Source organism: Brugia malayi, assembly GCF_000002995.4.
Source record: "Brugia malayi strain FR3 genome assembly, contig: Bm_v4_ChrX_scaffold_001, whole genome shotgun sequence".
Classification (NCBI taxonomy): Eukaryota; Metazoa; Nematoda; class Chromadorea; order Rhabditida; family Onchocercidae; genus Brugia; species Brugia malayi.
In genome coordinates, this window is record NW_025062479.1 from 663,237 (window position 1) to 684,840 (window position 21,604).

At 29.2% G+C, this 21,604-nt stretch overlaps 2 protein-coding genes across 2 annotated transcripts; both read right to left on the reverse strand.

The window, feature by feature from the left end:
* Positions 1-3,781: 3,781 nt before the first annotated feature.
* On the reverse strand, positions 3,782-16,692 carry Bma-cdh-10 (Cadherin domain containing protein; the record flags this gene model as incomplete). The annotated part of the gene is made up of 32 exons (XM_001896903.2): positions 3,782-3,901; positions 4,246-4,338; positions 4,568-4,701; positions 5,159-5,263; positions 5,653-5,833; positions 6,169-6,288; positions 6,444-6,584; positions 6,989-7,173; positions 7,406-7,544; positions 7,802-7,914; positions 8,127-8,235; positions 8,334-8,455; positions 8,629-8,789; positions 8,982-9,114; positions 9,206-9,278; positions 9,493-9,708; positions 9,835-9,968; positions 10,383-10,492; positions 10,828-11,057; positions 11,173-11,322; positions 11,400-11,512; positions 11,710-13,429; positions 13,530-13,631; positions 14,041-14,160; positions 14,339-14,644; positions 14,759-14,970; positions 15,174-15,448; positions 15,565-15,688; positions 15,848-15,906; positions 16,012-16,088; positions 16,307-16,461; positions 16,650-16,692. 32 exons carry the CDS (start codon positions 16,690-16,692, stop codon positions 3,782-3,784), a joined length of 6,075 nt encoding a protein of 2,024 aa, XP_001896938.2.
* Positions 16,693-18,272: 1,580 nt separating this feature from the next.
* On the reverse strand, positions 18,273-20,084 carry Bm10147 (cell division control protein 2 homolog, putative; the record flags this gene model as incomplete). The annotated part of the gene is made up of 7 exons (XM_001896902.1): positions 18,273-18,413; positions 18,552-18,696; positions 18,762-18,925; positions 19,109-19,285; positions 19,408-19,525; positions 19,769-19,925; positions 20,033-20,084. 7 exons carry the CDS (start codon positions 20,082-20,084, stop codon positions 18,273-18,275), a joined length of 954 nt encoding a protein of 317 aa, XP_001896937.1.
* Positions 20,085-21,604: the final 1,520 nt, after the last annotated feature.

The following is a 21,604-nucleotide window of genomic DNA, read 5'->3' on the forward strand; positions in this document are numbered from 1 at the left end:
TTCGAAATGGCAATCAATCGAATTGCAGAATTCTGTTATCATTAATAATGATCATAAATAGCTCAAAACCAAGAGTGAAGGGAAATTCTACGAGGAAGTAACTAATGATAAATTTCAAGTTGATTATTCGAATTGCTCTTATCTTTCTTCGAGTTCTCATTTGACAAAAAAGAAAAAAAGAAAAGTATTAAAAAATTCTGTTATAATAGAGAAAAACATTGCTTTCTAAAAAAAAAAAGCCCGAGAAAATAAATAATTACAGTCAGATTTCAGTACAAATAAGTGACAAATAATGAATATGTTTTGATGAAAGTCATAATTTCATTTGCATTTTTTTATATAACTTAAAACAGCATACATTAATGCAAATTTTTATTGACATTGCTATCATCGGATATCATTGCAGGAAATCTTGAAAAGAATATTGAATGATGGTTATTTGTTTTTTAATTAGCAATCTTGAAACAATAGATATGTGACACGAATTGAGAAATGATTCTAATCAGTATCATAAACCATGAATTTCCAAACAAATTAAAAAGATCGAAAGTAAAGCTTTTTTTCAACAGAGTAGTAAAATTGCCAAAATTTATCAAAAAAATTTCAGTTGAGAAAAAATAGAAAATTTCAAAAGTTTAATGCGGCATTCCTTTGATATCCAGTAACGTTCTAATCAAATTTAAATCTTCTATCCAAATATCATCACATTTGAAAGAAAAAGCAGATGTTTGCTGGATGAATTAAGCAAATAAGAAAACTTTCAGATTCACTTTACTATTAAAAAGAATTTACAAAAAAAAAGTATTTTCGACACTTTCATATATAGATGTTTTGATCTTTACCAAAGTCGAAATAGGGGAATTTATCAGTTTACTCTATATTTAACTTTCTCTCTAATTACCTATGCTAATGATATCTAAATCGATGCTTCGATTGAGGTGGTTATTATGTTTGATAGAAATGATTGATCCGTTTCGAATCAGTGATCACTGCTGATGAATGGATTCCTAGTATTTTGCTATTTGTTTTCAGTTTTGAGATAATTATGTCGTCAGGATTTTACTTAAATTGAATTTCCTGACATTCATTACTTCACATTATCTTTGCCTATATTCTCACAAACTGAAAATTTGTAAAATCAAATATCGGATATCTAAAACAGTCAAATTTTCAAATTTTCAGCAAAATCTTAACAAGTAATTTACAAAAACAAAAATAATTGCCTGGGACATCGTAAAATATGGTATTATTTGTTCTAATAATAGCAGGAAAATAAGGAAATGAGAAAACCAGTCTTGAAAATGTCATCTAGTTGCTTTTCAAAAAAAAAAAAAAAAGTCGGCAACATTAAAGAAAACAATATTTATATCAATTGAATGAAAATAAAAAAAAATAACGTCCACTCGGACTTATATTTATTTCTTTTGCATCTACAAAATGAAATTTTCAAACATGATTACTCCAATTTTAAGCAGACTTTGAATATGAAATTTTACCATTATTAGCAAATAGTCCATTTACTTAATGATTTGACGGAATGAGTGACAAAAAGACGTTTGTGCTTATGTCAAGTAACTCTTCTGCTTACTGTAATTTCAGAAATTGGACCTAAAATATTATCAAGGAAAAGCGCTTATGGCACACAAATACGTATACTTTATATACAAAATCACATACTTATTTCAGTATTTTTCATCACTGCAAAATTCATGCAAAATTTTGCAATGATGAGAAATGAAATTTCCTCATAAAATATTAAATCTTTGAAGAAGTGAAGGTTTGATGCATATGGAACGAAGCCATTATGCAATTCAATTATTCGACCATCTGCTCATCAGTGTAAATAACCGGAAATTTTCAGTTTATAACAATGGTTCACACCTCACAAAAAAAAGGCATGCCATTTTCAAATTTTGTTCTACGCCACATTTCGTCAAATCATATTATACAGGACGGCTGTCCGACTTTACCAAACCTCTTTCCCTTCTTTCAAAATAGAAAAAAAAAAAAAAAAAAAAAATTGAAATGTGATTCGTGCTAGGTAGCACCATCACTTAGTGATCAAATATAATACTTGAAAATTCGAATTTTGCTCAATTTATTCGCTTAATTTCAGCATGAAATGTCTTTTGTTATATGCAATTACTTGAAGGCAAAAGAAAAAAAAAAAAGGACGAAACAAGAATTCTCAATAAATTAAGTCTAAAATTTGACCAAAAATTTTTGTTAACATATTGTTGTACAATAAATTAACACTTAAGGACAGAATGCTGAAATAGCTAAAATGTTGTGACAAAAATTAGCACACATTCATTTATGTGAATAAATTGAAAAGGAAAGATTTCATTTAGTAAATTGAAAATATGCCAGAAAAGAACGTAGTGAGCATAAAATAATATTAAAGTTTAATGTGGAATGTTTTTTAGTCTGCCAATTCATTCGTCTTATGCTTATCTGTTTTGACCATCCCTAAACATCTAGAATATAAAGCTTTTCCGAATTTCTAACGAGCGCATCAACAGAAATTTTCAAACTTATTCTTCATTTCCTCGCAAATTTTTTACCTTTAACAAAAAAAAAAAAAAAAAAAAGAAAGAAGTATTCCAAGCTTACAGAATTACGAATGAAAGATTTATAAACTCTAGAAATTGAATAATAATAATGTTTACAATGCAACATATATTTGGTTACATCAGAAAATGATAATATATATAGGCAGTATTCACAAAACCGATAATGATAATATTTGTGTTGTTACAGTATAAATGTTGAAAAATAATACACTGTATCATAATGTTACTAAAAATAATTGTCTCTCTCAGTAAAATAGTAATTAGATGATTAGATCATTCTTCAAAATAATATAGAAATTTTTTAGCAAATTATGTTAGCAATCTATCATTAGAATATGGAATTTTTTTTTTGAAATGGAAAGAAATGATTCGTTTAATAGCAGTGCATTGGAATGTCATAGAAAATATTACAGTTATCTCTTAAAATATACAAAATTTCAACTATTGAATTATTATCTGATTTGAAATTTTTAGGCTAAATGTATGCTTTTAAGGTTTCATAATGTTAAAAATTTGCTGTGGTAATATATTAGTAGTAAAATTTGTCACTGAAATTCAAAAACTGTATTATTTCTATTCAAAAAAAGTGATTGATGGATTTAAAAATTATTGGTCAAAAATTCTTCAAAATACATTTATAGAAATCAGAATGAAGCAGTGCGTACAATGAAGAATGTAATTGAAATTTGTGTAAACATATTGTTGCTTCTTATTTTAAATTATATGATTGCTCATCAAGTTATTATTTACTTTTTTGATGTTGAAAGAGTATTCGATTATGCAAACATATTTGAAGATTTTTGAAAAATATTGTTCAAGATGAGGTAGTCTTTCTAATTCATATATAAGATCATAACAAATTTTTAGTTTATTATATGATTCTGGAATTTGATTCAATTATAAATATGGAAGATAAAACGACTCAACTTGGGGAAAGGAATAATTATTGATTTGCAAATGCAAAAGTGAAATTGAAATAAAAACTTGCAAAATTATGATTTGTAAACTAAGCTAAATAATTGTCTTTATATTACAAACATTTTTAAAAACCTGTTTCCATCGGTTCAAAAAATTTTTTTTACTGATTTTTTTTTTAGCCAGTGAATTTCAATGTACATTTCAATGGACAGTGTAAAATGAGTGGCTTGTTTTCACAATTTAATTTGTTGCTAGCTAATGAAATATTGGGCATTAGAATCCTATCCAAATTAAAATAAACTAACAGTTATCGCAGGTTGAAGTTCGTGGTCCAATTCTTGTAAAGTAAACAGGTCGCCGCTAATTGTATCAATTGTAAACCATCCGCCATCTGTCACATTATCCACTGGCTGAAATCAAATAATTTATGCAGATTGGCTAATTTGATGCTAAATAAATGTAGGTTATTATTTGATTATAAGCAATTAAAAATTGATATTTAAGAGTTAGGTTTTGATATTGCTAGTTTTGAAATATGGTTTAAGGATTTTTGTAATTTAACAATCTTTTTAAAAGTTTAATACTTCTAGAAGAAATGAAATAAAAATCAAGAAGAAAAACATTTCGTTTTGTTACTGCTCGTTTATTTAAGCGTAAGACCAAATTTATTCACAGATTTATTTCTGTAAATATATTTGCTAAACTTGTGATAAAAAGCATTAAGGTCAATTTACTTTACCAATCAGTAACCAACCATTATTGAGTACTTAATTTCTCGACCAAATAACTCATTGAAACCACCAATTTTAGCTTGAACTGCATAAACACGATCATTAGCTGGAATATTCTGAAAAAAAAAAAAAAAAAGAAAAACGAAATACAATACTTATAATCAAGGTTTAATAATTGAAAATTTTGAGTACGATGAAATTAACCATCGTATATTTTAAATAAAATGAAAAAACTAACCGATTTTAGTAAGTCCATCCTACCCTTAATTTATTGTCATTAAAAATATATGATTCGTTATCCAAAATAAGTTTATCATAACTGTAAAGTGAAGATGAAAATTGGACCTCCTCAAGTTGTAAAGTGAAATGAACGGACGGTGACACTATGTGTATACCCTTACTGTCACCAGCATGACTTAATGACGTGGATTCGAGTACGTGAATACTAACAGCTGCTGTGGTTGATAACGGTGGCATACCTGAATTCAGTAATTTCAGTATAGAAAAAATACTTGCTGAAATTCTACAATCTTTTTAATACTGAATTACCAAATCTCATTTGAAATAAAATTATGTCACATTTTTTTCTTTTTTTTAAGTCATGAATATTTAGATATGACTGCAAGTATTTGAAATTATTGTGATGAAAATGATATAATTACAATTTGCAATAAAAAATGGTGGTTAATTTCTTTAAAAAATTAATCACGAAAATATAAGCATGAATGTCAGGATATAAGATATTTTCCTTTCATAAAAGTAAATAACTTTTCTCACATCTTATATGCTTATTTCGCTCATTCTTTATTCTGGATTTTATTTCATTTTATCAACGAATAGTTTAAGTTGCTTGAAAACTTAACATTCAAATATTTTGCTTCCAGATAAATTTTTTAATGCATAGTTAAAAATATAATTAGGAAGAAGTTAAGCAACCTTGATCACTTGCTACAACTGAGAAATCGTATGAATGTGCTCGAGCTAAACCGATCAATGCTTTCTTGGCACGTATTAATCCACTTATTGAATCAATTTCAAAGTCTACAATTGTTTGAAAAATTATTGTGGACGTTTTCTTCGATTTTGCAAAATTAATAATTCACAAAATTTTATTGCATACTCCGTTAGTTTCTTAGTAAAATGTGCAAGAATCTAATTTTTATAATAATGAATTCGCATTTCGGACCTGAATTTAAAGATTCCAAAATTATTAAATTCCCTAAGAAAATGTTATAATGCAGTAAACATAAATTTTCAATATCATTTCCTATAGGTTTAAATCTTTTTTTTTTTCCTTGGTGAAAATGCAAACTTTCTAAGATACAAGTTTCTGACCGATAAAAATGAATTTAAAGGTGACAAAATCTATTGTTATTCTGTGAATTTGAAAAATTTCAGTCAGTGATATCGAAGAGGAGCAAAAAGCATACACTGATTATTTCTTGGTGAAAGAGAATAACGAATATCTGCATTAAGGCCTTTGTCCTTGTCTTCAGCATGCACATAGGTTAGTACCATAGCCTCAGGCCAATTTTCTACTGCTTCAACTTTATATTCGCTATGAAGAAAAATGGGTGCATTATCGTTTACATCCATTATAGTGATAATTGCCTGCAATGTAATATCTATTTTAATAAATTTGAGGTTTGTAGTATTTGTTTGTAGATGGCTTAAAATAATTAACGTAAATCAAAGAGTAACCGATAAATACTAGTGATCTGCGTTTGCTTTAGCTAAATATATTGATTCTAGTTTGTATCATTGGCAAAAGTAATATTTGACAAATGGCAAATATTCTTTAAATTCAGAAAGTATATTATGTCTGTGTAAAATCATTGGAGCAATTCCTTGTTGCATAATTTTTTGAATTTTTCTCGAATTATTATAAAGTTTAGTTGCGAAATAAATTGTTATGACTTCATCATTACAAATCTTTTAAAAAGTACCACTACACTGTCACTGTTACCACCAGAATCAGTAACTTTCAGTAAGATAACCATTTCCTCAATTTTTTCTCGATCTAAATCAGCAGCAGGCGAAACAATTACTGCCACTGTATCATTTACCTGCAAAGAAGTAATAAAAAATTTTTATTCCATTACTTAAAATGACTATAATGAATTTCTTAAAACGAAAGCAAACAATTTAACCGTTCATCGAAAGTATTATCTTAAACTAGATTTTCAGACATTTTTTTTTAATATGCTTATCAAATGCTTACCTTTTTAACCTGGAAATTAGCTGATCCTTTACCACTTAATGCATAATTAAAGACACCTGTTTTACCATATAAATAGTCAGGATCCGATATTTGAACTTCAAAAAGCACTGTACCAGGCCATGAATTCTCCGAAATTGTCAACTAAAATTTCAAGCATATGATAATAACGTTTGAAAAGTGTTTGGTCAAAGCGATATTATAAAGTACGACAATTTTCATGCATCATCAAATTTTGTTTTCAGTGCTAAAAGTTGACACAATTACTTTTCAACTGATTGCCAACTGTTAGCTGAACCTTTGCATTTACCAAGCTATTAAAATTTCACTAAAAGTTGTCAATAATAGTTCAATTAACTGATCAATTAACGTATTTAACAGTAATAAAACTGATAAATACGTTAATTGATCAGTTAATTAGTACTTGTAATATATGATTGAATAATGGTTAAAACTAAGTGGTAGCATCTATTCATTATAGCTCTATTGATCAAAGATAATAGTTAACCAATTACAATGATTTGGTGAATTTCATAAATAAAACGAACATTTTCAAAGTTGTAATCACCAAATTTAGTAATTTTTGGTGGATTGTCATCAACATCAATAATTTCAATTCGTAGTATTGCCACAGTGTCATATGGTTCTTCACCTGCGATTAGTAATAAATCAAATATATGTGATTCTGGTTCCATCGCTTCAAAATCGAAAGGTTTTATAACATGCACATCACCTGAAGCAATTCATTATGGATCACAAAACAGGATGCAAATGTCGATAATTTGATAATTTTAAAAGTGAATTAAAGTCGACAAATTTATTGTGTCTTCAAACAAATCATATATTAAAAGCTATTATTGTAAATAATGATCCATAACTAATCATAGCTTGTTACGTTCGCATTTCTAAAAGCTAAAAGCAGCTTAAATTTTCTTCCTAGTTTTTGTGAGAACTTAAAATCTAACCGCTTCTTCCATCCACAGTGAAATGTTGAGTCATTTCTCCTGAAAGCCTTAAATCCATAATTTTAGCTCCATTCATAGGATTGTGAGCTGGTAACGAAATAATCGTGTAACCTTCTGGTGAATTTTCAACCAATTTAATCTGAAAATGTTGTTCATATAATTTCAACAGAAAAAAATGATCAGTGAAAAGGTAAAATAAATGCTATGACAATAATTGAAATATTCTAAGTGAGTAAATGAATACATCTGCCAATAAACAGAGGATTGACAGATAAATCATAAAACACTAACGAACAGATATTAATTATTAAATGATTTTTCAACTCATCTGATTTTTCAACTCATCTTATATATATATATATATTAAAAACAATGAAGTAAATAATAATAAGCTACTGGAATGATATTCATATCATTTCGCCATGGATAGCCAAATCTTGGTTGTGCTTGTCGTTTACGTTCGTGTTCCATCTCAACTGGCTCCGAACTGAGAAACAACATTACCTTTGCTGTAATTTGGCAAATTTCATTTTTTGCTACAGGGCTATTTATTTTAAAATGATAGATGTGAATTAATAGCTACTATTAAAATCATTTAAATTTTAGCATCTCATTAGCACATTTTTCAAATAAAAAAAAATACAGTAATTTAATAGAAATGATTTAAATTATGTTAAAAATGACAATATCTCTAGTTTTTCTTCATGATTATTATAAATACCAAAATCATTAGCATCTTCTTTTGATGATAAATTGAACTGTAACATCCGTATCTGTAGTAATCGTTTCATATCCATTATTATCATACCGTGACTATTTGATATTGCATTCTGTAATTTATCGCTTGCAAAATTTTATATTCACAGTGTTATATTCATCAGAATCATTGCATATTTTTCAGAAATCAAAGTAAGAAAGGAAAACCTACCTTATCGATATGAATGTGACGAAGCTGTTCATCTACAGCACTGATACTATCTCGAACAATTGCTATTGATGCTTTGTTATATTCCGGAAGTATTTGTACCGTTTGACGAGTTGCTGTTGGATCTAACAGATGCAAATTTTAATAATCAATATTTTACTTCTATTGATTTTAATAATCAATATACTATAAAAGTTTCATATCATTTTACAAAGTTTTAATAATAAATTTCAACTGATAGTTTTTGTCAAATTTCAATAAAACAAACCATTTAATTTAATTAGTTCATTGAACTAACCTTTACGTAATGTGTGGACAAGAAGTTTTTTGGTAAACAATTTCTTCACATGACTGTCGCTAATTACGGTAAGAACAAGAACGGATTCGGTGATAAGCCTACCGTCAGTGCGATTCACTGCTGCGATAGATGAGCTGTACTTCCCACTAACAATGCCGGTTCTGCAAAACTAGGAATATTAGGTTGTTTAATTTTTTCCTATATTTCCAGAAATTTTCGAATTAGTATGGATATTTAGTGATTTTTTTTTTTCTTTTCACTCAATGCCATAAAAATTACACTAACAAAGTTTGGCTATTTAGTTGTATCTTATGACCAATCAATATTTATAAATAATTGTGCAGAAAATTTACCGTGGTACATCACCAACAATTACATTTCCGGTATATTCGTCCACAGATAGCCAACCAGGATCATCTCTTAAAAGGATAAACCTTAGTGCATCAAGTGGTGCATTTTCAAGTTCCGGTTGCAAGATGGGATTACCTGAAACAATCTAATACTTTCATTTTAAATTTATAATTTATCAATTCAAAATTCTTACTTTAGCTGAGATTTCAAAAGGAAAAAGAAAAACCTTTGAATAGCTTTTCAGTATTAATTGTTCTTTCATACTTGGCTCGTTTAAAATGAGCTTTTGTCACAGTATTCTGAAACACATAAATTTTTCGACTTATTTTCATTAATTAAAAATATAAAATAATAAATAAAAGAATCTTCATTTTGCATATTTCATATTCGTTGTAAAAATAGTTGGAAACAAATCTTAAACAAATAAGCCAAAAATAAGTTTGGAATACAATAAAATGAGATATTCAATTGAACAAAATTAAATTAAAAAATTGATACTAGAGACAAACTTACCAGCACTTGTACATTAACGGCAATTTTTTGTTCTGGAATATCTCCATTAGGATCACGGGCAATTATATTCAATTGGTAAGTTCCTGCTGCTGGCAGCGACCAAAGCCGCCCGTAGTAAATGTCATCACGCACCTTTTCTAGCGAAATAAATGCTGACGCTGGACCATCAATGCTTATCTCATTGATATTATATGGTGCCGCATCGTTATCTTTTACCTGTTAATTAATTGCAAATTATTCCGTAAAAATTTAACATTTACAAAAATTCATCCTTTTATTTATGGAAGTAATTTTTATTTTGTCATCATTTAAAATTATTCATTCGAAATCAACTTTTATTACCTTTACAACAAAAGGCTTCGTCAGACGGCCGTTTGATACTGTAATATCATTTTGCAATGTTTCTAGAATTGGACCATTGTCATTTTGATCGTCGATATGAATTCTTACAATTGCAGGAACGGAATTTAAACCATCTTAAGAATCAGGACATTTGTATGTTATATAGGTGTCACATACAATAAATGGTGATAAAGATTATTTGGTGACAAAACTTGAACTGATCTATTTCAGAAATAAGCAACATTCCAGAGTCTCTTTTGACAGTATGCTTTTTTCCTAAATCAGTCCACTTCCGGTCTAGCAGTATGGAAAGGGATGTATGCTGGTGAAAATCTGTGCTTTAATACACTTTAAGTGAATATATAAGTGAACAGCTCGTGTTCAAGATGATGTATGTAATGAAAAGTTAGGGGTGAAATTCTACGTGTCATAAAATCTAAAAGGACTAAGCCAAAATGTTGATGATATATTCTCAAGTAATTTTTACATTACTGGTGACCTCAGGTAAGTCATATTATGATTGAATGATTATTAATGAAAAAACTTACTGAGATCAGTAACGATAGCAAGAAGGTGATATGCAGTAGTTTGCTCTCGATCCAAACATGGCATGACACTTGGACATGAAACGCTTACTGTACCGCCATTTATCGCAAATCTTTAAATGAGTGAATTTTAGAGAATGTAGAATTTATCATGCATATTATGATAAAAAAAAAGTAATGTTGTTTGCTTTTTCTTTTTGAATTTTTAGGCAAATTTACTTTCAAATATGAAGAAAGTAGAATTTTCAACTTACAGCTATTAATCATTTGTTTTAAAATTATATTAAAACAAGATGGCTAATAATTTCAGACAAATGAATTTTAATTTCGAGCATTTTGTAAACCGAAATGAAGTAACTTAATTTAAATAAATTAAAACTACTTTTTTTTTTTTTTTTTACATTATTTATACAAGTAAATATACTGCAACAAAATATGCAAAATATACAGTTCACTTCCGGGGCCAATCAACTGATAAGTGATTGGATGCTCACGGTGATCCACAAATTCAACTTCCATTTGGCCAACCTTTTGTCCTGTTATACTACCTTCACTTATATGAAAATCATATTCAGGAAACAAAAATGCTGGTGCTTCATTACTTAGACTTTCATCTCTCATAAGCTTAATTACTTTTGATGATATCACTGACGGACGTGTTCGCTGAGATGCTGTCACCTAAAAAACATAGTTTTGTCGACAAGAAACGTTATGAATTTACCCTATATAATTCATTTCGCTTTTTTTTTCAAAGTCACTAGAAGAAATTTTTAAAACTACCAGTAAATTTCACCTTAACAACAACAGGTCCATCCAAAAGATCGCGATCTAGTTTCTCAGCATCACGAATAGCAAGAAAAACCGTTTTTCCTGGTTGCATACGATGTGGAATAACTTCTAATGCAGAAGAATTTACTGATACCATAATCACATCATTAGGATCCTAAACAAAGAAAAAAACAATTTTTTTGAATTTAACTGTTTAGGAAAAAAAGCAATTCAAGATTTTCAGTAACTTACCATGTTGCTGGCAGTAATGATAATATCAAGATCAGACAAAATGTCGGAATCTCGAAATTCATAAGGCAAAATGTATTTGTCTCCTTCACTTGCTCTTAACTTCATATCTATCACTGAAATTGATGAATAATTAAAAATCAATTATCAAATTTTTCCTTCACATGACTTGCTATTTATCCGATTGTTATGTTTCCCTTTTCTTATAAAAATGTGAAAATTCCTAGTTGTTTCAGATAGTATTTTTTTGGATTTAAACATATAAACTTGATCACAGAAAGTCTGTTAAAAGTATTCTACCACTTAAACTTACTTGTTTCTTTTAATTCCATCTCACTGATTCCGAAACCATTCACTAGACTATCACCTTCTTCAGGCCATTCTCCTTTAGCTTCGGTTTCTGTCCGAATTGTTTCTGGAAGTAACACAACTGCAACTGTCGTCTTATCACTGTTTGTCAGCTGAGTCCGTTGCATTTTGTTAATTTCAAAATTTTCCTTATCATTTTGATTCCAACTTTCATTTGCTTCGTAATCTAAATTCATGTGAACCTTGTCTGTTAAGCTTATCGACGTTTGCTGACTCCTAATACTATTATTTCTGTGTTCTCCATTAACTGTTTTTATCGCATTATTTGAAGTTACCGTTGTATCAATATTATCAGAAATGGTAATACTATTATTAGTATGTTCTTTCCCGGTAAAAGAATTCATATTTGCAGAAGTATGACGTTTATCCTCATCATCAGTATTGATATCATCATAACTGGTATTATCATTATCAACAAGAAAAGTGCTAATATCACCATTATTAGTGCTTAATTTATGTATAACCAAGTCGTCTTCGTTTGTTTTAAAGTTTGGTGCAGATTTTTTGAAGTTTTCTTGGAAGTGTTTGCTCCAGTGCATGTTGTCAACATTATTCGCAGAATCATCCACTGCAGGTGTTGTTGTCAATGAAATGAAGGATGCATCAAAATTTTCTTGCAAAGTTTTTCCATCTTCTATTGCACTATTCGAGAATAAATTATTGCTATTTTGGATTGATGAAACAGCGGTCATTTTTGATTTATTATCAACTGGTAGCTGTTCTTGGCTGGAAGAGAAGAAATTATTATTGCTTTCGTCGGATTCGTTGTTTTTGGTGCTATCATCTATTTCTGTTGTTAATGCATTCTTATAAAATTTGGCACTCACTGATGTTTCTTCTTCAGATGAAGCTGAAATGTATTGATTGTCATCCAAATTATCACTATCAGAATTCGTAGAACCAACTTTTTGAGAATTCTCTGAAAGTGTTATTTCAGAATCTTGTAATGATTCAAAACCATCCATATTTTGATTTTCCGAAACTGTTTCTAGAAGTTGTTCGAATGATTCTCGAAATGAGGAAGGAATTGGTTTAGTCACTGATTCTAACTGGTGTTTTGTTATTTCGTTGACTTTTAGAAAGAAAGATCCTTTTGATCGTTTTTCCGCTTCAGATTCAGCACTATTAGTTGTTGTTTCAATATCATGAATGGTCGACTGGAAATTTTCCACAAAATTCTCACGCATAGGAGATTCTTCCGGAAATAATGATAATGTTGCAGTAGCATGCCAACTTCGAGATACAGTAGCACGAGAAAATTCAGGTCCTAAGACAGATTCTGTAGTTTCTATTTCTTGAATATTGCTCAGTTTCTCGATTGCTGTTTCACCTGTACTTTCTGAAGAACCCTTTGTAGGTTCAATTTGCATTTTTTTAATATTCCAGCTACCATGAGCGGTAGATGTGTCTATATCAACTTGTTTCAGATTCGATATAGTCTCGGGAGTAATTCCAGGTGCATTCTCAAAAATATCCTCAGAGCCTGTAACAGTATAATGTTCTGAATCAATAGAAAGTTTTGTTATAGTAAATTCTTCCATCAATGATGTTTCGGTCGAACTAGAAATTGTTGTTAAATCAGAAGAATAAGATGTCCCTTTGGTAGCAAACGTCAGCACTTCAACATTGATATTTGTAGAAGTTTCAAAATTGCCTTGGCTAGCCTAAAATAATATAATGAAATTGATGGAAATCCATATCATTTGAAAAACGTGTATGATGCAGAGAATCATTTTAAAAAAAAAAAAAAAAAAAAAACTTTACTTTAATTTGAAATTTATATTGGCCATTGTTGGTTTTTCTGAAATCAACGTCAGCACCATCATGTAGCATAACTTTAATTGAAATAATAAGGCGGTTTACATTCTAAAATATAACAATCTATTAACTCATATCAAACTAAAAATTCATGCTAAGTAAATATTTCTGGGTTACTAAGATTGCAAAAGTATTAATTTGGGTCATTTTGAGGTATTTTATTGTGTGCATAAATGCAATTCAGCTGATGTTAAATTAAATGGCAAATATATCTAAGTTATCGGTAAAATAAAATCAATTTAAGACACAAGGATGAATAACTGTTAGATTTAGATGCTAGTCGTACATAACTAAATAAAGCAAAAATGCTAAATAAGTGCTTTTTTGGAAGTGTTTTTAAATAGCAATGTCTAATTTATTTAATATTAGCAAAAAAAAAAAAAAGTGGAATGATGAATTATTGAATTCAGTAATAAAATATTAGGAAGAGGAAATGAGAAAAATTCACAAAAAATACCGTTTCTTTTTCCATTTCACCGAGATAAAACCACTGAAGTGGCTCGGATTGAATTGAAAATTTTGTTTCGACACTATCAGTATGGGTCAAAAAGTAAACTACAGCAACAATCATCGAATCCTGCAGTATACTTATTATCTTGCATACATTAAACTGCATACAATTGAAAGTTTCATTCAATGTTTCCCTTAATGCTATGTAAATCCTAAAACTTTTGCCACAACTATTAAAAAAATTTTTTTTAAAAGAGAATGAATTTGAACAAAAAAATGATTGAAATCAAAATTTTCTGTGAAACCTTGTTTTTTCCTTCCGGTACATATATTTCATAATTATTATGCTCGAAATGTGGCATAAAAATAAAAACAGGCGCTTTTGGCTTCCTTGTTGCCTCTTCAGACTGATTAATGGATGATTCATTCAAGATAGAAAGTGATTGCTCCTCTAAAGCAATGAAATTTGGTTCTACAGGAAATTTCTTATCATTTCTTGCTTCAACTTGATGTCCAATAATTTGTTCCGTTGACATGCTTGAGATTTCTGCACGAATTTCATTTCCCGGATTCAAATAATCCGTAACAAAATGTATAGAAGCATTCCAACTCTGCAAATGCGTAACTTAAATTGGACAAAAGAATTATATTAAAATAGATAGATCTTTTAAAATAAACACTAAATAAAAATAAATCAAAATGAAAAGATTCAATAAAATATAAACCGTATACGAATCTCTTCCGTGACTTCGTGTTCTGATAGTAAGAGGTAAATTAAAATTCGTAATGTTCTCGGTACTAGTGTAAACAATCCGTAATCGAAAACTATCATTGCTGAGTAAATCGGTAACGCAAAATACAACTTCCGGTAACATACATATGAATTCTATTGAACTATTAAACCTGTCATGAGCTTCTACAGATAAAATTTGATCACCTGAAAAAAAAAAATAAACAAATAAATTGATAAACATTAAGCTGGCAATAGCAGAAGCTTTTTTTTCTGATTATTAGGCAAACAGAAATCAATCATTCATTAAGTTGCTGCTCAACATTATATAACTCGAAAAACATTTTTCAAAATTTCATTACACAATTATAATTGTGCTTTAATTACGATAGTTCTGAAAAAATTGGTACCTGAATGAAAATTTGCAATATGAATAGGTTCAATAAAAATTTGTGGATTGCTCCAGGTAATCGGGCTGTTCGGAATGTTCCCTGCAGTGTAATCCATAATATTCAAACTGGAATCATCTGTTCCTGTTACCATTTTCAAATTGGAAATAGGTGTATTAACAGTGAGGAAATCCAATGAATTCTCCGTATGTGGCTGAGATAAATTCCAGTTTTCTTTAGTGTGAATAAAATTTGAATCCTGAACCAACTTTTCGACAGTATCTTCATCTGCTACACTAAAAGAATTACCTAATCTGTACTTTAAAATTTGCTACTTTTTAATTTTTCTCAATTTCTTCAATTTTTTAACTTTTTAATGAAAAAAGCTAAAAAAAAAATCATCTCAAACAACCTGTGAAGAAATTCATTCATTTGTGATGTTGGCTCTTGTAAATTACCATTTATTTCAGTGGTGACACTATGCATAGTTCCATCTTCTCTGAATTCTTTCAGAATTTCACCAGTGGCTTTTTCTCCTGAAGTTATTTTTTTAGAAAATTTATGGCATAAAAATATTTTTTTTTTTTTTTGTTTAGAAATATTTTAGAAATTTATGGTGCAAAAAAAGAAGGCAAGTAATAAATAAAAAAAAAAAAAAGATGGAATTGTAATGGAATTGTAAATAATTATAATACCGATGATCATCAATGATCTATCGAGAACTGATGGTGAAAGCTTTTCAGGTATTCTTTTACTGAAAAAATAATACTGAAGAAAGCATGAATACAAAAAAATACAGAAATCTTTTGTTATAAAATCAAAAAACTCCAAAAAAATAATTGATTTCATTTCTTGGAACCTTGACGATATAGACATCATATCGTTTTCAAATGACTGTTTACCAAATATGTCTTGATTGTTGATGTCATCTGATTTCTAGAAAAATAAGCACTTATTAGATTAGTTTAAGTAATTCTTTAAAAATCAATGAAAAACACTTTTAATATAAAATAATCTTATTGATTAGACCATTTCGTGCATACATGTGACAAACTCTTATACTTATTTATTGATTTTTCGAAATTATTTCATTTAAATTAAAATGTTTTATAAATGTATTAATTGCTAATATACTAATAAATATTGCAGTAAACCTTTAAATTAGACATGCTATCATCTGGTTTATTTCTGACCATTCCAAATTTCGACGTACTCGGATCATTGTTTGAATGATCAGCTTCGGAAATAAACTTTCCAAATGCTACATCAAAAATTTCATTTTCATTCGTTTTTGTAAATGATATCTGCCCTGAAACACGAAAATCAAATTTGAAAATAAAATTAAATCATTAGAAATGATGAAATATTTTGTAGTTTTATCATTATACTAAACAATTTTAACATTATTAACATTATGTGTTTTTGAAAATGTTTACTCATTCAGCTTCTAATATTTCACAATTATTAATTAAAAACAAATTAAAAAAAGAAAATTACCGCATGTTTCAGAGACTAATAAAATCCATAAGCAAATTAACATCGTGAAATGCAGTAGACTTTCGTTTTTACCACTAAAATTGCACAGTTTATAAAACGTACGATAAAATTAAATAACTTTTATGAATAATTTTAAGTCCAATTTTTATGTATTCTAGTAACTAATCATTAATCCTAGAAGCCAGCATCATCACTAATCTAATGAATCTCATTCAATTAGTGATAAAATGTAGTAGATACATCATTATCACACATTATATTTCACGAGAATATTTCTGGTGGTAGAATAAAAGTCGGCGAAAACAATTTTAATAAACACTAGTTCGAAGATGATTCAGCTAGAAATTTGATAAAAATTAACTCCGTTCGGTTTGATGTCAATAACACATTCGAATCACACATTCATTGTCTTTGTCATTTTGACCTAATTACAACTGCCATTTCTTTTCTTTTTTTTTTTTCTACTTTCGTCGTGCAAAACCTTTATTCTTTTTTTTTTGATGTTTCGAATCAATGATTTACCTGCATAGAAATGGCAAACATTGCGGTAAAGAGAGAGAAGAGAGAGTAGTAGAAGCGAGGGAGAGAAAAAAAAATTTAATTTAAAAACTTTTGATCAAATCATATTTGCTAAAAAATCCATTAAAATATGCTATCAGATTTGTATAAAATTTAATAAAATATTGATGCATTAATTCGATCGAAATAACAAATTCTGTAATGCCATCTTTGTTACGATTACATACTATTAGCTATCAAATGTATATGAAATTTTGAAATCTTCCTCGATGAGCTTATTTAGCATGAAATTTTAAAATGCTCAAAATCTGTGGTTTTTTTAAAATGATAAACATATTGGATAAAGTTTCAGATATCAAGACATATTCAATTCATTAGCGATGTTATGCTTCCATATCAGATTATAATCGAGTGCATATTGACAAATAATCTGTAGAAAAAAAAAAAGGGAGTGGATCAATTGTCAACAAATGATAAACATCTAATTGAAGCTCGAGGATCCAGTAACAATGATTTAGAAATGTGCCAGCAAAATGCACCTCATTGCGAGTAGAGATAATTCAAAAACTTTAATTTGAAGTTCTAAGACCACCTAATATTCCTCCCTTCATAACAATGCTTCTGATTGTTAAAAAATACATAAATCTGGTTTGCGCAAAAACTTTCTGCTAAGTTTTTGTTAGCTTTTCCATAAAGATTGGGATTATAATTTCAACTCAAATTTAAGCTGATTCTAGTATGAGTTATGGAAAACTTGTTCATGCTAACTGATACGCATTATAGAACAAAACTTTATTGAACAGAGAACTCTTTCCATATTCACAGAAAAGTTTTAAGCAAATTAAAACACATTCGAGATGCCAAAAAGTGAACAGTTAACAAATAAATTCACACGTTCAAAAAAATTTTCAAACTCTGATACAGCTTCTTTTTATTTTTTTATCTTTGCGGAATTCTTATTTTAGATGATGTATGCATTACTTAGGTAATTTGGAAAAACTGAACATATAAAAGTAAGTTTAAGACATTTGAGATATATAGTTTTCAATAATTATTAGAACCAGAAAAATAAAAGAACGATCAGTGCAGAAAAGGATGGGAAAATTAAAACCAGAGACGAGGTGGTACAGCAGATCCGTCATAATTCCCCGCTGGAAGTTTCGACCGGTCGACGTCGTTGAAGTACGGATTCTTTAACAGTGCCTTTGCTGAGACCCGCTCTCTCGGATTGTAAGTAAGCATTGTCTGCAAAGAACATAATAGTAATGGAAATGTACTTATAGATTTTAGAATTTTAGTAGAAAACTTTTGTATCTTAAACAGTTACCAACCAACTTTTATAGAACTACAAAATTTCTGAAACGTGGGATGAGCTTTCCATACCTTCAAGATCTTGATTCCTTCTTCGTCCATGTAGCTAGCAAGAATTTTCGAAAGTATGTTTTTTTCGTACACCGGATATGATCTTAGAAATCGCGGCATTTTTAACACACCACTCTCTAGTTCCTGTTTCGGAGTTGACAGTATACTGAAGATTTCAATAATGAAGCATCATAATTGAATATGGATGTTAAATTAATATGATAAACAAACCTGAAAATACGGAAAATCTGATCGATTTCCGAATCACCCCTAAAGAGAGCTGTTTTCATGGCCATTTCAGCAAAAATGCACCCGATGCTCCAAATGTCAACTGCCATCGAATAATTGGTACAACCGAACAGTATTTCTGGTGGTCGATACCATAAAGTGACCACCTATAGACTAAGTTTATCAAATAAATTGCAATGCAGAAATTCTGCAAATAATATAAATTCTAACAACTGTTTTAAAGATCTGGGCAACATATCTTCTTGAAAAAAAAAAAAAAAAAAAACATTGAGATGTTGCGCAATTTTTGGAGTGCTGAAATAGAAAAAATAAAGTTGAAAAAATTTGACCACATCAGTGTATCTTCTTTCTGCAAACTCCAATTCTCTTGCGAGACCAAAATCAGCAATCTTGAGGCAACCTTTTCCGTCAACCAGCAAATTCTGTGGTTTTAAATCACGATGGAGAACATTACGCTGGTGACAGAAACAGATACCTTGCAAAATTTGGTACAAGTACGACTTTAGCTGCAACGAATAATATTAATAATTTTTTTAAAAATTTTTTAAGCCACTAAAAATTTGTGCTTTAAGAAGGAATAATTTGCGGAACTACAGAATGTTGTCTGTAAGAACGTAAGTATACCAACCTCATTTTTATTCATTAGTTCTTCATAAGGAATTTTGTCAATGCATTTTTTTAAATCCATACTAAGGTATTCAAATATCAAGTAAACCAGTCGTTCGTCCAGAATCACTTCTTTCAAACTAAAATCAATCAAACTTTGGTCAAAATGTACTACAGTATGTTAGCAACATTGAATTGGAAGAACTATATGAAACAAATGATTTTCTCATTATCAATAATATACTTGGAATAATAAGTATTTTCACAACAATCAAATTATGGCACAAGATCCTTTTACATTCACTTTTTAACTTCCAGTAATTTAATGGTCAATAAATTATATATTCGAAAAGCTTTAAATAGAAACAAAAAAAAAGACGTACGAAACGATGTTGGGATGTTTTAGTCTTTTAAGCAACGTCATTTCACGAAGAGCCGTACCCGGAACACCTTCCGAAGCATGTCTCAAGCGCATCTTCTTCATTGCTACCAAATCACCTGTGCTCTTCTCAAATCCTTTGTAAACGATACCAAACGATCCTAGCAGTAGAGAAAAAATGAAAAATGCTTAATTTTTATTTTTTTTCTCAGGACTTCAAATTCATAAACTGCTCCCTATGATCTTAACATGATATATTCTTCATTACCTTCACCAAGGATTTCAGTCCGTTCGTATCTATCCAAAGCAGTTCTATCCATCGTTCTGTTTAATTCCAGTTCTGTAACTGTGCATTACATTTTCATGTTAAAAAAGTTCTAAAATTACTGCAAAAGCATAATATAATTATATATTACATGTATTCTACCTTTACAATATAACAGCAGCTCAGTTAGTTACAACGATTAATTGTAAACAAAAAAGGAGAAAAATATAACTAAATGATGGCAATGATTCTATTAGAAATATATTTGTTCCAGCTAATAGATTAGTAAATCACAAATGCAACTTTCGAAAAAAGTGATTGGTTTGTGAATTCTTCATGACATATAATTCAGGTGTTTTCATGAAGACAAATATAATTAGGAAAAAAATATCTGGAAACAGGACGAACTAGATTACTTGTGCTATACGTAGAATACGTAAGTTACAAGCATTAGTTATTATAGCAAATCATAAGGATAATATTATAATATTCATACTCATTTCTATATTCACACACAAGCTAATTCATACCAATGCATACGTTCCAGGTATGAATGCAAAGTGTCGCACGTGTTTACGTGGACGTATTGGACATAGGGTAATTATTATATAAATTAATAAGGATTGAATATATAAATTGACGGTAAGTAGGGAAGCGCACGAGCAAGGAAGGAAGGAAGGAATGAATGAAATGGGCTGATGAGGGTGAGGCGGAGGTGGAGGGCAGGAGAAGGCGCAAGCAGTCCTCGAGACTACGTGACTTTTACAAATAATGCCCTTTTGCTCCCCAAATGCTATCAGATTTATGATAGACGCGTGGGTGGGATACGGTAATGAAGATAGGGTGGGTAGGTAGATGGATGGGTAAATGATAATTTGAAATGATTTAGGAGAGGGAAGGGACGAGCGATTATGCAATGGAGAATGAGCAAGGGTAGGGGAGGGAGAGATGATCGAATAATTCATCTTTAATCTATCACGTAACCTAAAATAACAATGTTGGTAATGTTTTTATATTGTAATTCAAATTTTATTTGATAATTAAATGAATGAAATTTCTTATACATCGAACAAATGAAATTTGATGCTTTAATCAAATATATAAAATTAATTTCAAATAATACACTGAAATAAAAATTTTTGATCTTTTAAAATTTATTTACATTAATGATTGAAATGATTTTTTCTTCTAATATTGAAGTATAGTGAATGTTGAATTGAATATAACTATTTTGAGTCTATTGATGATTTCTCATAAATTTTACTACTTCGAGAATGTCCATTTGTTTTGTCAGTTTCACGTAATTCACGCGTCATGAATTGAAAATTTTAGATAATAATAAAATTTCTAATATAAAATGCTTTACTTTTAACTAGGCGCATACTGTCTTAAATCATTTATTCTATAAAGCATACATAGTCTAGGATGAAACTATTCATTGGCCAAAAAGGACGAAAGATTAAGCATTTGAAATTCAATTTTCATCTTATCTCTTCTCTTCTGCCATCAAACTTTCTCTTTTGTTATTAATCAAAAATTACAAAGTGAAAATTAGTATTTCATTGTTTATTTTCT